Raw genomic sequence first — 21,434 nt, 5'->3', positions numbered from 1 at the left:
ATGCTTTAGAAGTTTAGACTCAAAGCAGAATTTCAACATTATAACTATGAAATGGAGGAAACCCACACCTTTTAATGGGGAAAGCATTATGTTACAAGTATCTTGTCTCTCATTGCCACAACAAATTGTACTTATAAATATTTATATCATTATCATTATTATTAATATCATTATCATTACTATTATTAATATGATGATGATGATGAGGATTGTTATCATTATTATTATTATTTTATTTTTATTACTACTATTAATGTTATCTTTATTGTTAATTTCAAATTGTGGATTGGTACCAAGCATAGCAGAAATTTGTGTGTTATGATCTTTCGTAGTGTGACTTCTATCACAGTCATTAGCTACATAGGAACTCACCATCCCCAACTGCTGCTGTACCAGCTATGTCCCCCTGGCCGACCTCTCTGTTAACTTCTAGTCTTGCTTCTGGTCCAGAATCTGCTGCCGATGAACCCTCTACTGACTTCACGAGCTCAATCATGTCCAATATTGCTTTATCAGTACTTTCACTGAGTTCAAAATTGACTGTGGGGGAAAATGAAGAGAGGCAAAACGTTGTACTCTTCAAAAAGTGAAAACTAATCTGATTTTAACGTAATTCATTTTCAATTATTGGATTTTCTGGATTTGAACTTCCATAAATGTATCTGTAAATTTTTTTTCACTTAACAACTCAAAAAAGAATTCCAGAATAATAATTGCATAATTGCAAAAATTATGTAAATCACCTTTTGTGGATTTAAAATAACCTGTTTAAAGGGGAATTCAGCCTTGGCCATAAAATGGTGTGTTGGGAAGGAGAAAAATAAATTTAACAGAATGGTGAAAGTTTGAAAGAAATCGGACAAGCAATAAGAAAGTCATTGCTGTTTTAAAACTGAGATCACTAATACTATGTAGATTTCAAATTGGCAACAGGGTAAGTAAATTATGACAAGGGGCAAGGACAACTTTCCCATAGGCCATGTACTTTATTATCAGGGATTTGTGGTTTTCTCCTAAGTACCCATTCCCCTGGGGCTGTAATCTAAATATAACCCAGATAGTATATTGTTTTATGTCCTCATTAAAGAAAAATATAATTTGAAATGAAACTTTTGGGAAAAATGACAATTTAGCCATAATATGTATTGGAGTACATGGAAGAGTAGTCCTTGCCTTACATCACTATGACATCCCATATGTCATGTATGTGGCCAATTTGAAGTCTCCATGGGTATAGTGATTACCAATAATTACAACTTTTAAAAATTCATAACTTTCTTGTTGTTTGTCCAATATTGTTCAAAATTTCAGCTATCAACTTGTCTGATTTTTCTTTTCCTTATAAAATCAAGTTTTGTTTGGGTTGGATTCCCCTTTAAGTAAGGTTTCTTGAATAATAATAATATTAATAACAAGAAAAACAATAATAATGATATGGTTATTATTATCGTTGTTGTTGGTAACAAATCACATAAATTTAATACCTTCCAAACTGTCGATTATAAAATCCCCATCCGCATCCACTTTCTTAACTGGATGATCGTCTTGCTGAGCCGCCAAGGCAGCTGCTGAATCCACTTTGTCAACTGGATGATCCGGGTGAACTGGCACGTCAGCTGCTGAAATTTAAATAATTTTACGTTCATTCACTGAATGCATACAATGAAGTCTGACATAAACATACATGTAGGGTAGATTTGTCACAATTCGTCCGCTTAAAAAGTTAACCAGAAGTCGTCCACCTGACAAGTTCCATAACAAGTTAGAAGTTCCACACCCCCATTTAAAAATTTACACAAAGCTTGAATGTTTATTGATTAAATGCAGCATTGCATATTATATTTCGGAGGTATTTTGGCCTAGACTTTTTTTTATCTTGCTGATAAACATCTTGCGGAAATTCTAATCTGATAAACTAATCTGATATTAACGTAATTCATTTTCAATTATTGGATTTTCTGGATTTGAACTTCCATAAATGTATCTGTAGATTTTTTTTTACTTAACAACTCAAAAAAAAAATTCCAGCATAATTGCATAATTGCAAAAATTATGTAAATCACCTTTTGTGGATTTAAAATAACCTGTTTAAGTAAGGTTTCTTGAATAATAATAATATTAATAACAAGAAAAACAATAATAATGATATGGTTATTATTATCGTTGTTGTTGGTAACAAATCACATAAATTTAATACCTTCCAAACTGTCCATTATAAAATCCCCATCCGCATCCACTTTCTTAACTGGATGATCGTCTTGCTGAGCCGCCAAGGCAGCTGCTGAACTCAATTCGTCAAGTGGATGATCCGGTTGAACCGGCACGCCAGCTGCTGAATCGACTTCGGAAACTGGATGGTCCGGTTGAACCGGCACGGCAGCAGCTGCTGAATTCACTTCGGCAACTGGATGATCCGGTTGAACCGGCACGGCAGCTGCTGAATCCACTTCGGCAACTGGATGATCCGGTTGAACCGGCACGGCAGCAGCTGCTGAATCCACTTCGGCAACTGGATGATCCGGGTGAACCGGCACGGCAGCTGCTGAATCCACTTCGGCAACTGGATGATCCGGTTGAACCGGCACGGCAGCAGCTGCTGAATCCACTTCGGCAACTGGATGATCCGGGTGAACCGGCACGGCAGCTGCTGAATCCACTTCGTCAACTGGATGATCCGGGTGAACTGGCACGTCAGCTGCTGAAATTTAAATAATTTTACGTTCATTCACTGAATGCATACAATGAAGTCTGACATAAACATACATGTAGGGTAGATTTGTCACAATTCGTCCGCTTAAAAAGTTAACCAGAAGTCGTCCACCTGACAAGTTCCATAACAAGTTAAAAGTTCCACACCCCCATTTAAAAATTTACACAAAGCTTGAATGTTTATTGATTAAATGCAGCATTGCATATTATATTTTGGAGGTATTTTGGCCTAGACTTTTTTTTATCTTGCAGATAACCATCTTGTGGAAATTCTGGCAATGGACGAATTCTGACACGCCTACCCGATATAAAATCAAACTGTGCCATTGTAAAAGACAAATTAGGTTTTTAAAAGATTCAGTACGGAATGAGCCTATCTAATGACATCGCTGGGAGTTCTGCAGTATTTTTCAAGACTTAGTGTAGGCGGAATAAATTTATCAGTTAAATTGTACCGAGAGCTTAATTTAACTTTTCTGAAATGTCAACTGAATGTTTAACAGATTGTCTCTAGAAAAACACACATAATCAAGAGGAAATTAAGCATGCATTATTATTAGGAAATTAATAATAAGCTTATGGAAATTGTGTATTAGCCAAATCTGATCAATGTATTTGAAATATTACGCCTCCCCTAAACCAATGAAACATAGCAAAGACAGATCTTGAGAAAATGCAGAAATTTCAGAAACGAAAAACCAGCTAGAATATAACAACAAAGATTTCGTAACTCTTTGGGTTGGAGTTGCAAATTTGCACCACGATCATCAACACACAATATGCAAAGAACTACAGAACCTCTGGCACAATAAGGGTAAATCAACATACCTGTCATTATATTATACCCTGCTGTTTGAACTGCTACAATATATAATAGAAGAAGAATTGCAATTGGATAATAATGTTGTAAAAACAAACAAACAAGTAAATATCACTTTTTAAACTCACTGAATTCAAGGTCTAGGCGCCTGCAACACTTCTTTCTTTCAGCCGAGATGTGTCTTGATTCCCTTCCTTTCTTATTAGATTTCACATCTGCACAAAGAAAAAAGAACTTTGTCATGCTAGATGATCTACAACAGCTTTGCTCATTTGGTTATAATTCTTGCTCCTTAACAGTTTAAGAAAGGATAAACTATTGCTGGCTCTTTCAGAGCTCTAACTTCCACACAGTCCTTTAAAAAATACTGTGCACTGCTCAGTTGAGAAGACCATAACCATAAGACTACAGTATTGATAATTTAAACGAAATAAAAATGATGATGATAATGACTATGAAGGTTATGTTTTACGAAAAGGAGAAAGAAGAAAAAAAAAGATGGCAAAGAAGAAAAATAAGCAGAAGGAAAAAGAGGAGAAAAGTGAAGCAGGAGGCAGAAGAGGAAAAGAATCAGACACTAATAAAATCCTAACAAGCAAAGTTTTAAACTCACTAGGTACGTTACATCAATATGCAAATACTTTGCAACTTGGTTGTGACCATAAGCTATTTTCATAATGTATTCGACAACCTTCATGCATAATTTGTAGACAAGGCCCCCAAAGCTTGTCTGAGGCTTGTTTGGCCTAGCAAAAAAAAATATATATATATTATGCAATCTGCTTATTGACAATGGAGCACTCCAGTAATGTATAAGATTTCATGCATACCTTTTAAACAAAGGTCGTTGTTCTTGACAACCTGAACGCTTGCCAATCATATCCACATCAAATGAATGCAAACTGAATTCCAAGCATTGATGCTCATTTAATAAGGAGGTTAATGGAATTCAATGGTTACAAGTTGCCAAGGGAAAAAAATGTGCATAAATTTAAATACATTAGTGAAGTGGTTTATTTGGCAGGTGACAAAAGTTCCTCGTTGCCTTTGACCCAGTAACATCCATACAGAGAAAAGTAGCCTGTAGCATGATACAGCCTCATGAAGTGGTTCCTCGTCAAGATTTTGAAGAACTTAATGCTGTTTTCGGGTATTTTTTTCTAAGGAATGTATTAGTGTCTGATTCTTTTCATCCTTCTCATTCAGCTCCTCCTTTTCTCCTCCTCTTCTTCTTCTCCCTCTTCTTCTTGGTCTTCTTTCTTGTTATCCTTTCTATTCTTTTGTCTTATTTATCAAAAATAATGTAGACATTTGAAAAAATCAACATCATGCATCCCCATCATCAACATCATCATTTTTGTCATCATTATCAGTCTAATTTCATTTAAATCAGCAATACACCCAGTTATATCATATGGGAGGTGTAGGGAAAACTGATTGTGGGTGTTTAAATGAAACACACTGCGCTTTTGATTGCAGGCTATATGGTTAGATTAAATAAAAATGGTTTGGAAGCAAGACCAAGTTCTACTTTGGCTAGCAGCCCTCATAAATATTCACTGTGCTGTCTGCACCTGATGAAAATCATTTGTTGTTCACACACTAGCCTACACATCCATTGACTTGTGCACAGATGTTTACTTATGTACAGGAGATGATAAAATGGGACAAAATTGGGTGCTAGTGCAGTTTCGCACTGGGTACCTATATTCCATCAACCAGACCATAGTTCATATCCACTGACTAGACCATAGCCATTGACCAGTCCCTCAAGAGTAAGTTGGGGTTAGGGTAGGGCGTTTAGTTGCGTTTTTATACATGCAAATGTAGATCTAGATCTAGCCTTGATGGAATTCAGGTCCCGGTGCGAAACTGCACTAGCACTCAAAGTTGAAAACCTAACTTCAAAACTGATGATAAATTAGAATAATTTAGAAAAGAATGATTCAAGATGAAATATGCAGTTTTTTTAACACCCAGTAGATCTAGGTCTACATGCGTTGTACTACATCTAGCCCATTTTAATATTCATCTGATGTCGACCCATTTTTGGCAATCTGGCTTGCCAACGACAATGTCAATAAATTAAATCTTCTTCAGTAGTACAGCCCACCTTTTGGTGTATTAATGTACTGATCGAGTTCACCTATATCAATTTCTACATCGTTTAATACAATAAAACTTAACAGCATACATGAGCATGATGAGTAGATACAGTACAGTCTAGTCGGATACGCTTACTAGTACTATCAGTACGTGCTCACACTGAATCTATCTAGGTCTAGAATCTATAAAAGGACTTAGGCCTAGTCTTACAGTAAATTACACTGTGTGCTCACATCGCACGATGGTATGTTATGCATATGGAGTTGAGCCCGAGCATCATCGGTGACCACACTTCCTAGTCTAGGCAGCGGCTACTAGCAGGAATCTAGCTTAACCATGGCATGGAGATAAATGAGCAAGCAAAAAGGAACAGACTTGTTACTTCCCTCGATGTCGTCGGTTCGTTTTCAAAGCAAGTCGCAGCATCATTATGCCACGACTTGCCATGATGATGATGTTCAGCCCCGGCCTGCCACCTAACTTAACTTGTGACTTTTGCAGCTCAGAAGAACAAGAGCACGCATATAAGTACAGTGCACAACGTCGTGTACATAAGTAAAGTAGATATGCATAATTAATAGCCAGCAGATTTGACGTTGAGTGTGTACGCGCTGCATATATATTGTGTACGTATGTCTGCATATTTTGTGCGCGGATCGATGCGGATCCTGAAACCTACACACAGTACATTTTGGACTTCACTCGACCACGCCGCGGCCGCGCCGTTCTGTAACACACACCATTTAGCCATGAAACAAGCCTTTAAAACTAAAGACATGACAACTGGTGAAAGGATGTAATTGGCACATACACTCTTTTACCATAAACTAGTCTCTGACTTTCGGGGCGGACAATTTGTGGAAAAAGATGTATGTTGCAGATACACTATTTTGCCATATACTAGTCTCTGACTTTCGTGGCGCACAATTTGTGGAAAAAGATGTATGTTGCAGATACACTATTTTGCCATAAACTAGTCTCTGACTTTCGTGGCGCACAATTTGTGGAAAAAGATGTATGTTGCAGATACACTATTTTGCCATAAACTAGTCTCTGACTTTCGTGGCACACAATATGTGCTAAAAGCTGTATGTTGCAGATACATTTGTTTGCCATCAACTAGTCTATGAAGTTCGTGGCTCACCGATTATGGTAAAAAGATATATGTTGCAGATGCACCCTTTTGCCATATTTCACGAAGCTGGGTGCGCTCACTCATTTGATGGCAGAAAAGTGGAACTAACAGATACACCTTTTTACCGAAAAACATTGCGCTCTACTGCGGCATTTTTGGAGTGTATCTGTAAGATACATCCTTCTACCATCAAACGAGTGGGCAAATTTCAAAAAAGTACTGCAGATAGCCCCTGCTATCTTGAAAATGAAAATACCTGTAGGCCTAATTATGAGAGTAAGATAAATGAAAAGAGCTCCCTGAACCCCCCCCCCCCCCAAATGTCAAAACCTGAAAAAGTCAAAATTTTCAGATACATCGTTTTGCCATGTGACGGCCGCGGGGGAGGGAGGGCTTTTATGGTTAGCAGAAAAAACTGGTATAAAAGATATCTCAATAAACCGGACAGATTATTTTACCAAAAAAGAGAGAAATATTCTGCATGTCATCACAGTCATAATATCAAAAGGAAAACTTCTTGAGTTATGACCATGCCTAATGGACCAACTGGCCTTTACCTGTAAACAAATTGGACATTCTCACCCAGTGAAACCATTACTCTCAGCCAATCACATGACCAGTCAGACGATATCACATGGCAGGTACTGTGTGCATGTGCGCCGTTAGCCGGCTAGCTATATCATCTCGATCCCTCACACACAAGGCCATAACTCAGACAGGAGGTCCGATCATGATGGGGAAAAAATGAAAAAAAGGTAGGGATGGTTGGCCTTTGACCTGTCCCCTCGACCATCACACTAGGTGGATGGATTGCTTGTTAAAAATAGTTTCACAACTTTTATTGCGGTGACAAATGACACCTCAAAATTAAACAATCCGGGTTTATTTTCCGGGTTCGAAGGATTCAAAGTGAAACCCGGCCCATAAAGCTCCAAGCCGGTCAATGCCAACTCGGTAGGATTCAGCCCGGTAAACCGGTAAACAATCCGAGCTACAGCACTAATCTTGTTTCCCTTTTTCCTTAGCTGATCCTCACCTCAAGAAAAATTATTTTTTCTTTTGAACAGGTGGACACAACAACAAAAAAAACTTAGTGTTTTCTTCTTTTAGATGCTTCCCCCCTTCCTTCTTTTCAGAAATTTGGCAGAAGCAGATTCTTGTTGTGATAATCAAATAATTAATTAATTAATTAATTAATTTTTCTAACGGACTTCAGGGACAGTGTCTCATAATAATTCTTTAATTATTACTGTTTCCTTTGTTCTGGGATTTTACCTTGTATCATCCTTGTGAGATCCGTTTTTGATTCTCAAAAGTCCGCTTTTTGAGGTCCTTGTCTTCTGGGTTGGGGTTTGTTACCCCCCCTACCCCCTTTGCTTCTCTGTTTTTTTTTATCTTACTACTAGATCACCCTACGGCAATAATGAGCCTTTCGGACTCTCTTCCTGAAGAGCCTCAGGCGACTGCTGTTTCGGGGCCCGACACCGGGGTCTTATCCCCCACCACAGGTAGTATAGATAGCGAGAACAGAGTCAGAGCCCCGTGGGCTCTCAAAGGGGTGGAACTGTGGACGCGCGTTCACGTGCCCCGCTTAATAAGGGTGGAACCGTGGATTTGCGACCACGTGCCCGCACGGTGATGGCCAAGGCTTCCGTCCCGGAACCTGAACCTTATCGGGGAGCGTCGCACTAGTACAGAAAACGGCGACTCCTCTAGGGCTGTCAGACCCACCAGCCATCGGGTCACCTAAAGTCCAGGGGGAGAGCACGGGTCTCTCCACCTGGCAAAGACTAGACTCGATGCCGTGTAAGACCCCTTCAGGGAGCGTCGGCAAAGGGCTACCAGCCCCTAGTCGGAAGAGGCACCTGAGTCCGACCGTGTCGGACTCTCAATTCAATCTGACGCCGTCAGATTCGGCCGACGCCTCCTCTCGCTCGGCTAGCTCTCCCCGTGGGAGAGCTAAGGAGAGGAAGACAGGCGCAGTCCAGCCTCTTGTCCCTTCTTCCGCTCCGGCGCCGGAGCAACCGAAGAAGAAGAAAAGAAGAAGAGGAGAACCACAGACGTAAGCCCCGCTCCGTCGGGCGGTCTGTCCTCTAATTCTTTTGATGGCCAGGCCTCTCAGCTTCTCAAGCTAATCTAGAGTGCCCTCCAGCACTGCGGGTTTTTACCCCCAGGCTTGCCTGCTTCAGCCGACGGTACTACCAACCAAGCGGATCAAGCAGACACCGGCCATCCAACACACCGAGGTGCCTCTAGCGATTCTCACGAACCGCCGGCCCTCAAACAAATGGCCAGGCGTCGTAACCTCCTGTTACAACTAAACGCCCTCGAGTATCACGGATCTTATCCTCATACTCCCTGTCAGCTAAAACCGCCGTGTCCAGCACCGGGCAGGTCAAGCAGACAGTCGCCATCTCACACCTCGGAGAGTCACCGGCAATATCATGATTCGCCGGCCCACGCACCTGCAAGGGAAATTCCCGCTAATACACAGGTGCTATCGACATACGGGCGTCGCCCGCCACTATGTCGCCAGACTCCCGATGATTGTACCCTCTTCTGCCCCCCGGCGGGGGCCGCACAGAAGAGGAAGAACAAGAAGAAAGTCTAGGTCCCTAATCCCGCTTTGCGGGCAGACCTTCCCTTCTGATTCTTGTGCCGACGGCCAGGCGTCGTAACTTCATGTTACAACAGAACGCCCTCGAGCACCACGGATCCTCATCCTAATGCTCTCTGTCAGCTAAAACCGCCGTGTCGAGCACCAGGCAGGTCAAGCAGACAGTCGCCGTCTCGCACCTCGGAGAGTCACCGGCAATATCATGATTCGCCGGCCCACGCACCTGCAAGGGAAATTCCCGCTAATACACAGGTGCTATCGACATACGGGCGTCGCCCGCCACTATGTCGCCAGACTCCCGATGATTGTACCCTCTTCTGCCCCCCGGCGGGGGCCGCACAGAAGAGGAAGAACAAGAAGAAAGTCTAGGTCCCTAATCCCGCTTTGCGGGCAGACCTTTCTTTCTGATTCTTGTGCCGATGGCCAGGCGTCGTAACTTCATGTTACAACAGAACGCCCTCGAGCATCACGGATCTTTATCCTCATGCTCCCTGTCAGCTAAAACCGCCGTGTCGAGCACCGGGCAGGTTAAGCAGACATTCGCCATCCTGCACCTCGGAGAGTCACCGGCGATTTCATGATTCGCCGGCTCACGCACCTACAAGGGAAATCCCCGCTAATACACAGGTGTTATCGACATACGGACATCGCCCTCCATTATGTCACCAGACTCCCGATAATTGTGGGTCAGGCCCCATGAGCAGTGCGGGTAATTCACCCACGCTTCATATCAGCTTCAGCCGCCTTGCTAAGCACTGTGCGGCTCAAGCAATCACCTGTCCTCTCACACCGGGCATTTATTGAAACGCTGTTCACCTACACGGTGACCCCCGTTTCTATGCAGGTGCTTCCGACATACGGCTTTCAAGCACCAATATGTCGGCAAGCTCTCGGTGACCGACGGCTGGACGTTGCATCCGTTCAGGTTGCATCTATGTGTCCCCGAGCATTACGGGTTCTTACCCTCGTGTTCTCCGTCATTATAAGACCGCCGCGGTCTTATTGCCGGTGTCGGGTATTGAGCGGATTGAGACTTCTCTCGCCAACCCGCACTCCGGGGAGCCATCGGCGAGTTTTACCTGCATGGGTATTCCCCCTTATTATGCTGGTACTCCCGAATTCGCCCTTTATGTCAAGCTCACGTACGGCGACAACTCCTTCAGCGGTATCTCTCTCCATTCTACCCCCTAAGCGGGCCTGTAGATTGGAGGTAAGAATCTCTTACATACCGCATGCCGCACTTCTCTCGTGAGAATGTTTGGCTGCTTTTGAGAGGGCAACCTATCACGCCCGCGGACCGTCCGCCCAGGCGACGGGACCGTCGGTTTCTGGCCTAAACCTCACTTTCTATTCGAAAGTAAGGGTGCCCTGTCTTACTTAGCTCCTACCCTTGCAAGGTCAGAGTCAGGGCTAGTACAGACACCCGTCCTCCAGCGATCGCCGCTGAAGAGAGGGCGACTCCGATATGAGCCCCATCACCGCTCAGCGGTATGTCTCACTATCTCATAGCTCTCCGAGCTTATGAGTATGTATATCGGATCTGAATGTCACGGCGATTAAAAGTTCTCCTGTGCTTAGTAATCGCTACGCCTTCACCACCCGGTGCATTATGGTTATGTTAACCTATTTGTCTCGTATTCGGGCGGCTCGTTCGAGCCCTGCCCGAGCTGCCATCACCGGTCGTCCCCCCGGACACCGCCGGCAGCACCCGCACCGAATACCTGGAGGGAATCAGCCTTTCATATGCTAGATATCCCTCCTGTTGACATTCACAGCTGTTCCCCGAGTCTTTCCCGGTCGGGTAAGCATCATCTCGGAGGAAAGAAACTGCCGTACATCTCATGAGATTGTTGGCTATGTACGTGCGTTCAAGCTTGTTTAAAGCCCCAGTCTTCTCTGTCTGCATTCTATGCCTACTTTCTGGGCACACCCACCGTACCGGGTCGGCGAGTTTACACCAAACTGGACGCCGCCAGACCATCGGTCGAGCTCTAACAGTCTATCTTATAGACTGTCCTCTATGTGGGTCAAGCTTGCGGGCGTCTCCGCCGTTTCCTCCTTGTGTGGAGTGGTCTACGGTGAATGTCTTACTGTGCCCGTTTATCGAATCGTCTTCTTATTTAGAAGCTTTTTCACTCGGCGCACTCGAGTCGCCTCGCATGCTGCTTTCATCCTCCTTCCATGCAATGCATGTGGCCATGGTCACCGCGCGACCGAGGATGATGTAACCGTGGATGTATGTATTCTTATGCCTACCTAACCACGATCACTACGACCCGCTTTCTCTCGGGCCGACTGTGGATGAGTCTCTCCATGTAAGTGATTTACTTCACTGGAGTTCTTCTTTTAGAAACTTAGATTCTCATCCCCCGCTGCTTAGGGCGTCATTTTTGCCGCCCCCGCAGCTTTTTGGAACTCCTTATCCTCCGATATCGGACTGTTCCACGCTGCCGCAACCGGCGCCGGCGGTGCTTGCTCGTACGATCACCTGAGAGACCAGGCCTTGTGGCTGTTTTCATAAAGACCTGGTTCTCACCGCAGACTGATGGAAATTTTTGTGATTACTTTCCTCAAGTCTCCTTACTCCTTCGCTTGTTTCTTCAAGCGAGGACATCGACACTCTTAGCCAGTTTCCGTCCCTAACTTGATAGGACAGGGCCGTTGCTACCTCATTCGATTCCGTTGCGAACGTAACTGTTGAGGTATCTTTTCTGGCGATGTCTGTTCGTTTAGAGCATCTCTTGATTGTCGTTTTCACGTAAGATCATGACAGAGACTTTTTCGCCAGCTCCCTCTGGCGTACGCTTGCTGCTGCTAGGGATTCCCCCGCCCAGCGGACATCCATCGCAGCCTAGCCTCACGGGCTCTCTCGGCGATGGTGGCTTGAGCCAAGCCACCTCTTCCACCGCGGGCGCTGCACCCTCAGGCGGGTGCTTCAATCAGTACGGGAGAAAAGGGATCCTGAGTTCTCTCTCGATCACTCGGTCTATCACACCTTTGTCGTGATGTGTACCGCGCTGTTTCTCTGACACGCCCGGTTGAGCTGTTTTGACCAGACTGCTCTATTCTACATAGGCAGCAGGTCCGCGGCATTTCTTATTAACAGGACGGCACTCAGTCGCTTTCTCAACTCTTGACTGCCTTACGAGTAATTTTTTCTTAAACCCTTCTCTCCGTCGTTCCTGGTCCCCTTCGGACCGCCAGTAACGTTCTGCCACAGCTCTCTATCAGAATTTTGCAGATGTTCTGCCCTCACGCATTTGAGACAGATATCGAATTCTGGGCGCTTCCTCCCACGCGGAGGCTTCTGAGATAGCTCGCCTTCTCAGTTTGTTTGATTGATCACTTACTGAGCCTTAAAAGATTCAGTTTTCCGATCTCGATTCTTGTTGAAATTTTCAACAATATCCGAATTTTACGTTCTAGTCAGCTGGTGATGTTGTTCTCCTGACACTAGGCCGAGGGCCCATGATACTTAGTACCTTTCTTCTTGGGCTCTTTCTTGGAATCGTCGTTCACGACTTCTTGAGGTCCGCCTATTGACGCTCCTCTTTCCTTCTCTCCTTGCTCTTAAGGACTTCTTCACATGAGTCTTTATTGCCTCCCCTGTCCTTAAGGCAACGGCCTTCGTGTCTTCATCTCCCTATTTTTACGCACTTCTTAGTCTAGACATGCCTCCCTTCACGTTGAATCCGTGTTGGTCTAGCAAATCAAATGGGTATATCCCAGTTATTGATGTAAATTATGAAAATACCATGATTTTCTTATTTACGAGATAACTGGATATACCCATTTGAACCCTCCCTCCTACCCCTCGCCTTGTGTGACAACATGTCTTGCCCGCAGGCTCATGAGAGGAAATGGACGCCAAATTGCGCGATGATCTTGGGATAGTGCGTTGGTAGGGAGATGCAGCGTGCGCGCAGGAAAAGTTGTGTACTCTATATTCGGCACGCAGGTTCATTGTAATGAACTAGCAAATCAAATGGGTATATCCAGTTATCTCGTAAATAAGAAAATCATGGTATTTTCATAACTCATTGTTTACATACATAAATACATACATTTAATTATTTATATAGCGCTTTTCCATGTAAACATGCTCAAAGCGCTTTACAGTATCATATTATAATTATGTTGAATATTCTGCTCTCCAAGTGCTAACAATATTAATCAAATGGATATTACAAAGAAAATAAATAGGTCTTTAGTTTGTTTTTTAATAATTGCAGTGAAGGACATGAGCGGATGTTGATAGGGAGATTATTCCAAATACTGGGACCTGTGAAACCTATGCATTGTTGACCTTTCTTGGAGTTCATTCTTGGGACTTGTAAAAGAAAAGGGTCTGTTCTAGAACGTAATGAATATTGACTTTGTTGAACTGGAGAAAACAGACATGATATGTATTGTGGTGTTAGGTTATTCATGGACATGTAAACAACTTAACTTAATATTATAAAGAAAGAATTTAACAAATCTTGAAAATCCATCAATTACTTAAGAAAAAAGCTAGAAATATATATTTCAAGCGTTCATACATCAATCATCCGACCCCTATGAAAGTAATCGGGTCAATTAAAAGAATTCCAAACACCTGCACGCGAATAATACGCAAATTAGAAACATTCTTCTCGAGTAACGTAATGAACATTCAAATTTCAGACATTATTATGCCTCCACCCACTAGAGGTGTTTGTGTTTCTGCTGTATGGCATGTTTAACAAAAAAGTTCACTTAGCATTTAATCATATTGTGGAAACGGTGTAGTGCAGGTCTATGCATTAACCATTGTGTGAATTGTAATTTTGTCAATATCTTACTTCATACAACCAAAAAATATAACAGTTGGGGGGAAGGTTCATAGGCAGATCTTTCATGATAATCATTATCTCGAGCAATTCCATTAAAACAAATTGCATGTCTGACAAATAGTTTTCTCCATTCATGCTTTGCCCTAGTCGTGATAATTTGAGAGTATTGCAGGTTTTCTTAAGAACAAGCAAAATGCTGGCTTTTTTAGCGAAGTCCCACATACATGTACTCTACGGAATTGCCTATTTATCATTTTCAATCACGTTAACTCATTTTGAATGATTTCCATGATAAGGATATTTCTTACTGTAGTGTATAGTATATTTGCCACAATTTAAATGATATTTCAAATTCGTATATACTGTTTAGAAATTTGTAAGGTTGTATGCGCCTTTCAAACTAATCTATGAAGCATTACATTGGTAGATTTTGTACATTTCTGTAAATGTGTAAATGTTGAAATGAATACTTGAAGGAAGTGTTGTAGTGTTCTTGACTGCTGTTTTGATTAAAGAGACAGGTTTTGATCCTGTTAATGATTTCATCATGTGAATCTGCATGAAATTTATTTCTTGCTTTGAATGGGAGAGTATGTGCAACTCTGCTAAACCAAGGGAATTATGGTTCCTAGTTTGTTGATTGCTTTCTGATAAAGGTGCAATTTAATCAAGTTTTACCCCAATGAAAGTGGAGTGGAGCACAGTGGCACAGTGGATGTCTCCTTACTGTAAAACAGGGTCGTTGGTTTGAATACTGACCATGGCGTAATTACCTACATGTAGTGTAAGAAATCGGTGCGCACTGTACTGCAGGTACCTGGCAGCATATTGCCCCTTGAAACCCAGTGTACATAAAGCTAAAGCTAGGGTAGTAGACTAGGCTACTCCGACGCCTAAGAAGACGGGGGGGGGGGGCGCTGATCTCGGCCGTCGATCGCGTGATTGCGACAAAAATTGGCACACGCATTACCCATGACATTACCTACAAAACTATAACATCAAATTCTGCAAAAAATCTCATGTCTCATTACCGGTAATTATGCTAATTTATGTGTAAAATCCGAAGTTTGCTCTTATTAATAAAATAATGCCCCTGAAATGCTAATTTTTGTTTCACATACTCTAGATAGGCGTCTGATCAAATTTATTAAAAAAAGTTTCAGCATCACATTTATTTTCTTATGTATTCTATTGTTTTCTAAATTTCTTATGTATTTCTTTGTTTTTCGTCTTTTTGTTTTTTATTGGTTTTTCAATGGAAATTGTCTGAATCATTCCCCCCCCAGTCTTTTTAGGGTTAAGAGAGTCATGATAAAGAAAGTGCTAAGGTTTATTTATTTTAAGTAGGTACAGATATTTATTCTTATTATCTTTATATTTGTGAAAGGTGGTATTAATCCGACAGGAGATGAGGAAGAAAGGCCTCCATGCTGTGACAGTAGAGACAGTGCAGAATGTACAAGGTAGTGCTTCATTTAATGTGATATCAAGTATTGGTTTACCCTGAAAAGCTGAAAAATGGGAAGGGGAGGGTCTTAGCCCCCTCTTGATATATTTTTAGTGATAAATCCATATAAAAGGTGTGCAATTTAATGTGTATCTGATAAGAATTCCACAGTCTCTGAACAAAAAGTAGTATAATTCAAATAATTTAAGATTTTTTTTGAGATCTAACACATAGTCTGGATCTGATTTTGAAAGGTTCAAAATTAAATCTTATAATCATACAATAAAAGTACACTGTGAATAACAGGTACACTATCTTGAGTTAACAAATGCTACTTTCTAGTGGATAAATTAGTGTATGTTATAAGACAATCAATGCATGTGTTTGATTTCCTGCAGAAAGTGTCAAATATATTTACAGGCCTATCTAAAACAAACTGAAATAAGACAGTTTAAGTTTAAATTTTTGAAATCATTGAAGGATGAGGGGTATTTCTAGTTACTGTACTTTGTTATGTTTCATTCACTTTGTACAGGGAAGCAGTATCGGGCCGTCTTCTTGAGCACAGTGAGAACAAGGTCCTCATTGAATAAGGTTGACATCACATCCCTTCCCCGTTTGGGTGGCCGCAATGTGAGGAACAAGTTCTGGTACGGTTTCTTATCGGACAAGGGACTACTGAACACAGCATTCACTCGTGCACAGTCACTCATAACTGTCATGGGAGACCCTGTTGCCCTTTGCTCTGCAGGAGAATGCCAGAAAACTTGGCAGAGATATATCAAAACATGTGAAAAGAATGGTGGCATCCATAGTCTACAAGATCTAACAATGGCTTCTATCCAGAATGAAATTGCTAGTGCCAAACATCTGCTCAATCCCGCTGCAAAGACGTTTGTTCCTCGAGCTTCAGCTCCCAGTGGAGCCTCCCAGAGAACATCTACTGTTACTGGAAGATCTGCAGTAAGTAGAGCAATTGAAGTGCAAAGTTGCTTTCCAAGATCTTCAAATCAACAAAGAGAAATGCTACCTTCATTGGTAACTAGTGCTGCTGTAGAAAGTGATGATGAAGATGATGAAGAGGAATTGCTTATTGATGAATGGCTTCAGGATCTGAAGATAGAGGTGGATGAATATAAAAGGTCACTTACATTGACTGAAAACCAGAAGGAAGATGCATTAACACAAGGTTCTGATGATAGGGATGCTGCCGGTGACCAAGGACTAACACAGCCAGCCATACATGACCAGGAGCTTGAAGCTGGGGTAAGATTGCATACAGCAGAGCAAGAAGAAAGACCTCCATCTGCATCAAGAACTGCATTGCAAAATGTAGAAAATCCTACACGTGAACAGCTACTACAGGACCTGCACAGGATGGAGAGGGAAGACCGTGATGTCTACCTTGAGGATGAGTTATATGATTCAGATGATGATGAATCAAATCTTGCTGCCACAGGTCAAGCAAGGGAGACCAATGTCGATGAACTTCTTCGCAAGAATGTTAAAAGCCCTGATAAATATAAAATCTCTATCTTCCGCCAAGATATCAATGGGCGTACTTATGCTGTTCCTCTTGACAGACAGTCAGGAGATGAAATAGCCATTACTAGTTTGAAACGTCGTGGACATGCCCTTAACAATGATAAGGTGCTTGTAAAGGTCTTGGAAAACAGAGAAGAACAAGAAGTAGAAACTGATGGTGAGGGTGGATCGGAAAGGAAGATTTATGGAGAAATTGAAGGCATCATTGAACATAAAGCTAATCTCCGGTTCCGAAAATTTGTCTGCCACCTGGATCCTTATAGCGACAATGTGATGGTACCTCTTGACCGTTCATCTCCCAAGAGGCTTATACAAGGAAGGAAAAGAAACAGTAAAAACAATAATGTTGCTGTTGTTCCTCTGTTTGAGATAACGAGAAGGAGTGCACAAACACGGAAACCAGGTAGCTCTAGAAGAGATGTAGAAGTGAAGTTATCAGAAAGGCGCCAGAAATTATTTGTTGTTCGCTATCTGGAGTGGGCTGAGAGAGATCCATATCCACTAGGAGTAGTTGTTGAAGAGTTAGAACCAGGAGATACACAAGAAAATGGGATGAACATCCTGCGACTCGTGTATGGCATCAAAGCAAAATGCAAGCGAGCTGCAAGAGATCAAATGCAGCTAGAGTTCCCTGAAGGATGGTGTCTTTCAGAGAGAGCTCTTCAGAAAAGGGAGGATTTCCGTTCAACAAAGGTTATCTTTACCATTGATCCTCCTGATTCTACAGACTTGGATGATGCTATCAGCTGTATCCCTCTTCCTGGACAACGTTATGAAGTTAGTGTACATATAGCAGATGTGTCCTACTTCATTCAACAAGACAGTCCTATGGACAAACACGCCTACAGCAGGGCTACATCATTCTATCATCCATTCCAAGGTGATGCCTATCATATGCTACCAAAGGCCATAGTCACTAGGCTTCTAAGCTTACTTCCAAATCAAGACAGGTTGGCATTGTCTGTCATTTTCACTCTTGATCATGAAGGACAGATTGTTGCAGAGCCGGTGTTTACAAGATCTGTAGTTCGATCATGTCAGAAGCTCACCTATGAAGAGGCAGAGAAATTGATTGATTGTAGTAGTGATACACAATCTAATGAATACATGACTGTTGCTGATCCTGTTAGGGTCTTATATGCGCTGTCAAGACACCGCAGAATGCAGCGATTAGGTGATGGAAGTTTGCTCTAATTAACGAAATAATGCCTGCGAGCGACGTGGAAAAAAAACCTTTATTTTTCCCTTACCCCAATGGACCATGATAAAATACATGTATGTTAATTTTTAATTTGAAATTCAAAATTGCCACCGCCCGACCTGTTGGCCTAGCCAATGATAATGAAATGTCAATGAATCTAGATTAGTTAAAAAGAAAGCTAGTATAAACTTGTAAGTTTCTGTGATCAAATCTTCTATTAGAATATAATTGGCCAAATAGAATATGATCCCAAGAGATGGTTTCTACTTGCGTGGGCTTTCTTTGTTGAATGAATTTTGAAGAAAGAATTTTAAATTGATTCTCCTCAGATTCTAAGAATATCTAACGCAGACACACATCCTCACACACACCCACACTCTCATATACCTTCTTTCCATCAAACATGCTTGCATTTCACATGAATAAGTCCAGTTACCAATGTAACAATTGTTTTTTATTTGTATTAAATTTTTTATGCAGACGAGAAGAAAAAGCTATTGATGGTTTAGATTCTGGATCATTGCCTGTGTTGATTAAAGACATTGCATTGCAACGCCCTAATCGTCCTGATTGGCATTCAGGTAACATAAAATCTTCTATTTCTTTTGTAATGGTAACACTGTTTGAAAAAAAGAAATAATTACATGTTTAATATACATACATTTGTGTTTGATGAATCACCTTCACTTGATAAAATTATCTTGAAAAACAAATGAAATCCATAACATAGAGACCAGTCATTCTTGCAATAACTTTTACCAACTGACATAGCATAGTAGTGATATGATAAGAGCTGGATAATCAAGGTCCTCTTAAAATTTAGTTCTTGTAGTGTTACAATATCACTGTCAGTGTTGACAGTGTTACAAAATAATTGTCCCGCCACATTAAGAAATCAATAGAAACAGACAAACCTTCCAGTAAATTTAACTTTTACCCCTCTTTAATATTTTCATTTCTTTTATTTCTATTTTTTTACAAGAGAAGGGATGAATTAAACCTTCACTCATGTGTATGGTCTATAGGCAGAAAGAAATGACATACTTTATAAATGGGTACTGTAACAAAGTGAAGTATGCTGGCAAGACTTGGTGGTATATGGAAAATTGTATTATCATCTTCATAATGATAAGTTTCTTTTTTTCCTCTTGTTGGAGTGTTCTCTTGTGCTACTTGCTTTTCTCATTTTAAAAAGAGAAGTCGAGGCCCTGACTGAATGTACCAGAATGTACATTACCTGCCCTGAATTCATCCCAAGGAGCTGCTGTCAAGAATGCACTACAACATACATTCTCTCTCATTCAAGGGCCCCCTGGTAAGGTTCAGTCTAAAATAGTATAAACCAACTTTAGAAATATATATTAACATACAAAATAGGTTACAGAATAAGAAATTAATATGAACTTCATATACCTACTTAGCTTATTCCTGAAAAGGACTGGGCTATTTGAAATGTATTGAGGACTGGGGATTTTCCTAACCCACGGGGGGGGGGGCATGATGGCACCCCTTCTGATCTCAGCCGCCGTTCTTGTGATCGTGTCGAAAATTTGGCAGGCAGATTTTTTACCACATAAACTGCAATCCGGTCTAAAAAAATTCTGAAAATATTTTTTTAATTATTATGAATAAAATGTGCAAATTCATTTTTGGAAAACAGTATTTACATATTTAACACCAAATTTCACTTCAAATTTTCTTTTTTTCCAGATGTCATCTTTGTAATTTAATTTAAAGGGGAATCCAACCCAAATAAAAACTTGTTTTTATAAGGAAAAGAAAAATCAGACAAGTTGATCGGTGAAAGTTTGAACAATATTGGACAAACCAAAAGAAAGTTATGACTTTTTAAAAGTTGTAAATATTGGTAATCACTACACCCATGGAGACTTCAAATTGGCCGCATATGGGATGTCATAGTGATGTAAGGCAAGGACTACTCTTCCATGTACTCCAGTGGCTAAAATGTAATTTTTACTTATTTATTGCCAATTATATTTTTCTTTTCTGAGGACATAAAACAATATACTATCTGGGTTATATTTAGATTACTGCCCCAGGGGAATGGGTACTTAGGAGAAAACCACAAATCCCTGATAATAAAGTACATGGCCTATGGGAAAGTTGTCCTTGCCCCTTGTCATAATTTACTTTCCCAGTTGCCAATTTGAAATCTACATAGTATTAGTGATCTCAATTTTAAAACAGCTATAACTTTCTTATTGCTTGTCCGATTTCTTTCAAACTTTCACCATTCTGTTTAATTTATACACAACATTTTATGGCCAAGGCTGGATTCCCCTTTAAAGGTTTTAAAAACAAATGGCAAAAGCCAGTCTTTTCCTTCTGTATTTATCACAGATGATCTATATCCTATAAGCTATTTAATTGAAATTCACTTCAGTTCTGCATTTCAATTATTTGTAATTCATTGTTTCTTCATTTATGACATGTATAACGTTTTGTAGAATTGTATTTCTATGTTTTTTCATCGTATGTTTTTCATTGGTTTTTCAATGGAAATTATTACAGACCATTTAACAACTAAATTAAACCCAAAATTAATTAAGCAGACCAATTAGAATGAAAAATAATCACCCTTTTATAAATTTCATCCCCCATAGACTTTGTACACAAAGTATAAAAATAAGCCATTTTCTGCATGACTTTGTCTCGTAAAAAGTCATGTGGCATCGTGATGCTATACCCGTATGTTGCAAATTTGGTCTCAAAAGTTGCGCAAGACTTCAAAGAAAAAAGTCATAACATTTTGCGGCGTGATCCTTTCTCATTTTGGAAATATCGTGCAAAAAAGGGGTAAGTCAGGTAATGCTGAACCTCATTTGCTTGTTGCCCATAAATACACCATGATACAAAGTTTAAGTGAAGATAACCCTTTCTCCTGAATCACTCTCACTCGTTTTATCTCTCCATCTCTTTCAATCTTTAAATATGTCTTTCCATCTGTATACATTTCTTTCTCTCTTTTCATCTCTTGCTCCTCTACCTATCTATATTTCTTTCTCTTCCCCCCTTGTCT

The 21,434-nt window shown here is 40.9% G+C and overlaps 2 protein-coding genes across 2 annotated transcripts in view; both read left to right on the top strand.

Annotated features, from left to right (window-relative positions):
* LOC121423688 (helicase with zinc finger domain 2-like) overlaps window positions 1-18,387 on the top strand; it is a 62,506-nt gene extending 44,119 nt beyond the window's left edge. The window contains exons 9-10 of the mRNA XM_041622847.1: window positions 15,589-15,664; window positions 16,184-18,387. Coding sequence (XP_041478781.1) covers window positions 15,589-15,664; window positions 16,184-18,387 — 2,280 coding nt within the window. The remainder of the gene's footprint in view (window positions 1-15,588; window positions 15,665-16,183) is intronic.
* A 1,225-nt stretch (window positions 18,388-19,612) lies between these two features.
* LOC121410753 (helicase with zinc finger domain 2-like) overlaps window positions 19,613-21,434 on the top strand; it is a 50,805-nt gene continuing 48,983 nt past the window's right edge. Inside the window, exon 1 of the mRNA XM_041603077.1 lies at window positions 19,613-19,709. The gene's annotated coding sequence lies outside the window, so the exon portion shown is untranslated. The remainder of the gene's footprint in view (window positions 19,710-21,434) is intronic.

This window comes from Lytechinus variegatus, chromosome 1 (genome assembly GCF_018143015.1).
Source record: "Lytechinus variegatus isolate NC3 chromosome 1, Lvar_3.0, whole genome shotgun sequence".
Lineage (NCBI taxonomy): Eukaryota > Metazoa > Echinodermata > Echinoidea > Temnopleuroida > Toxopneustidae > Lytechinus > Lytechinus variegatus.
This window is presented reverse-complemented; position numbering and strand designations above follow the sequence as displayed.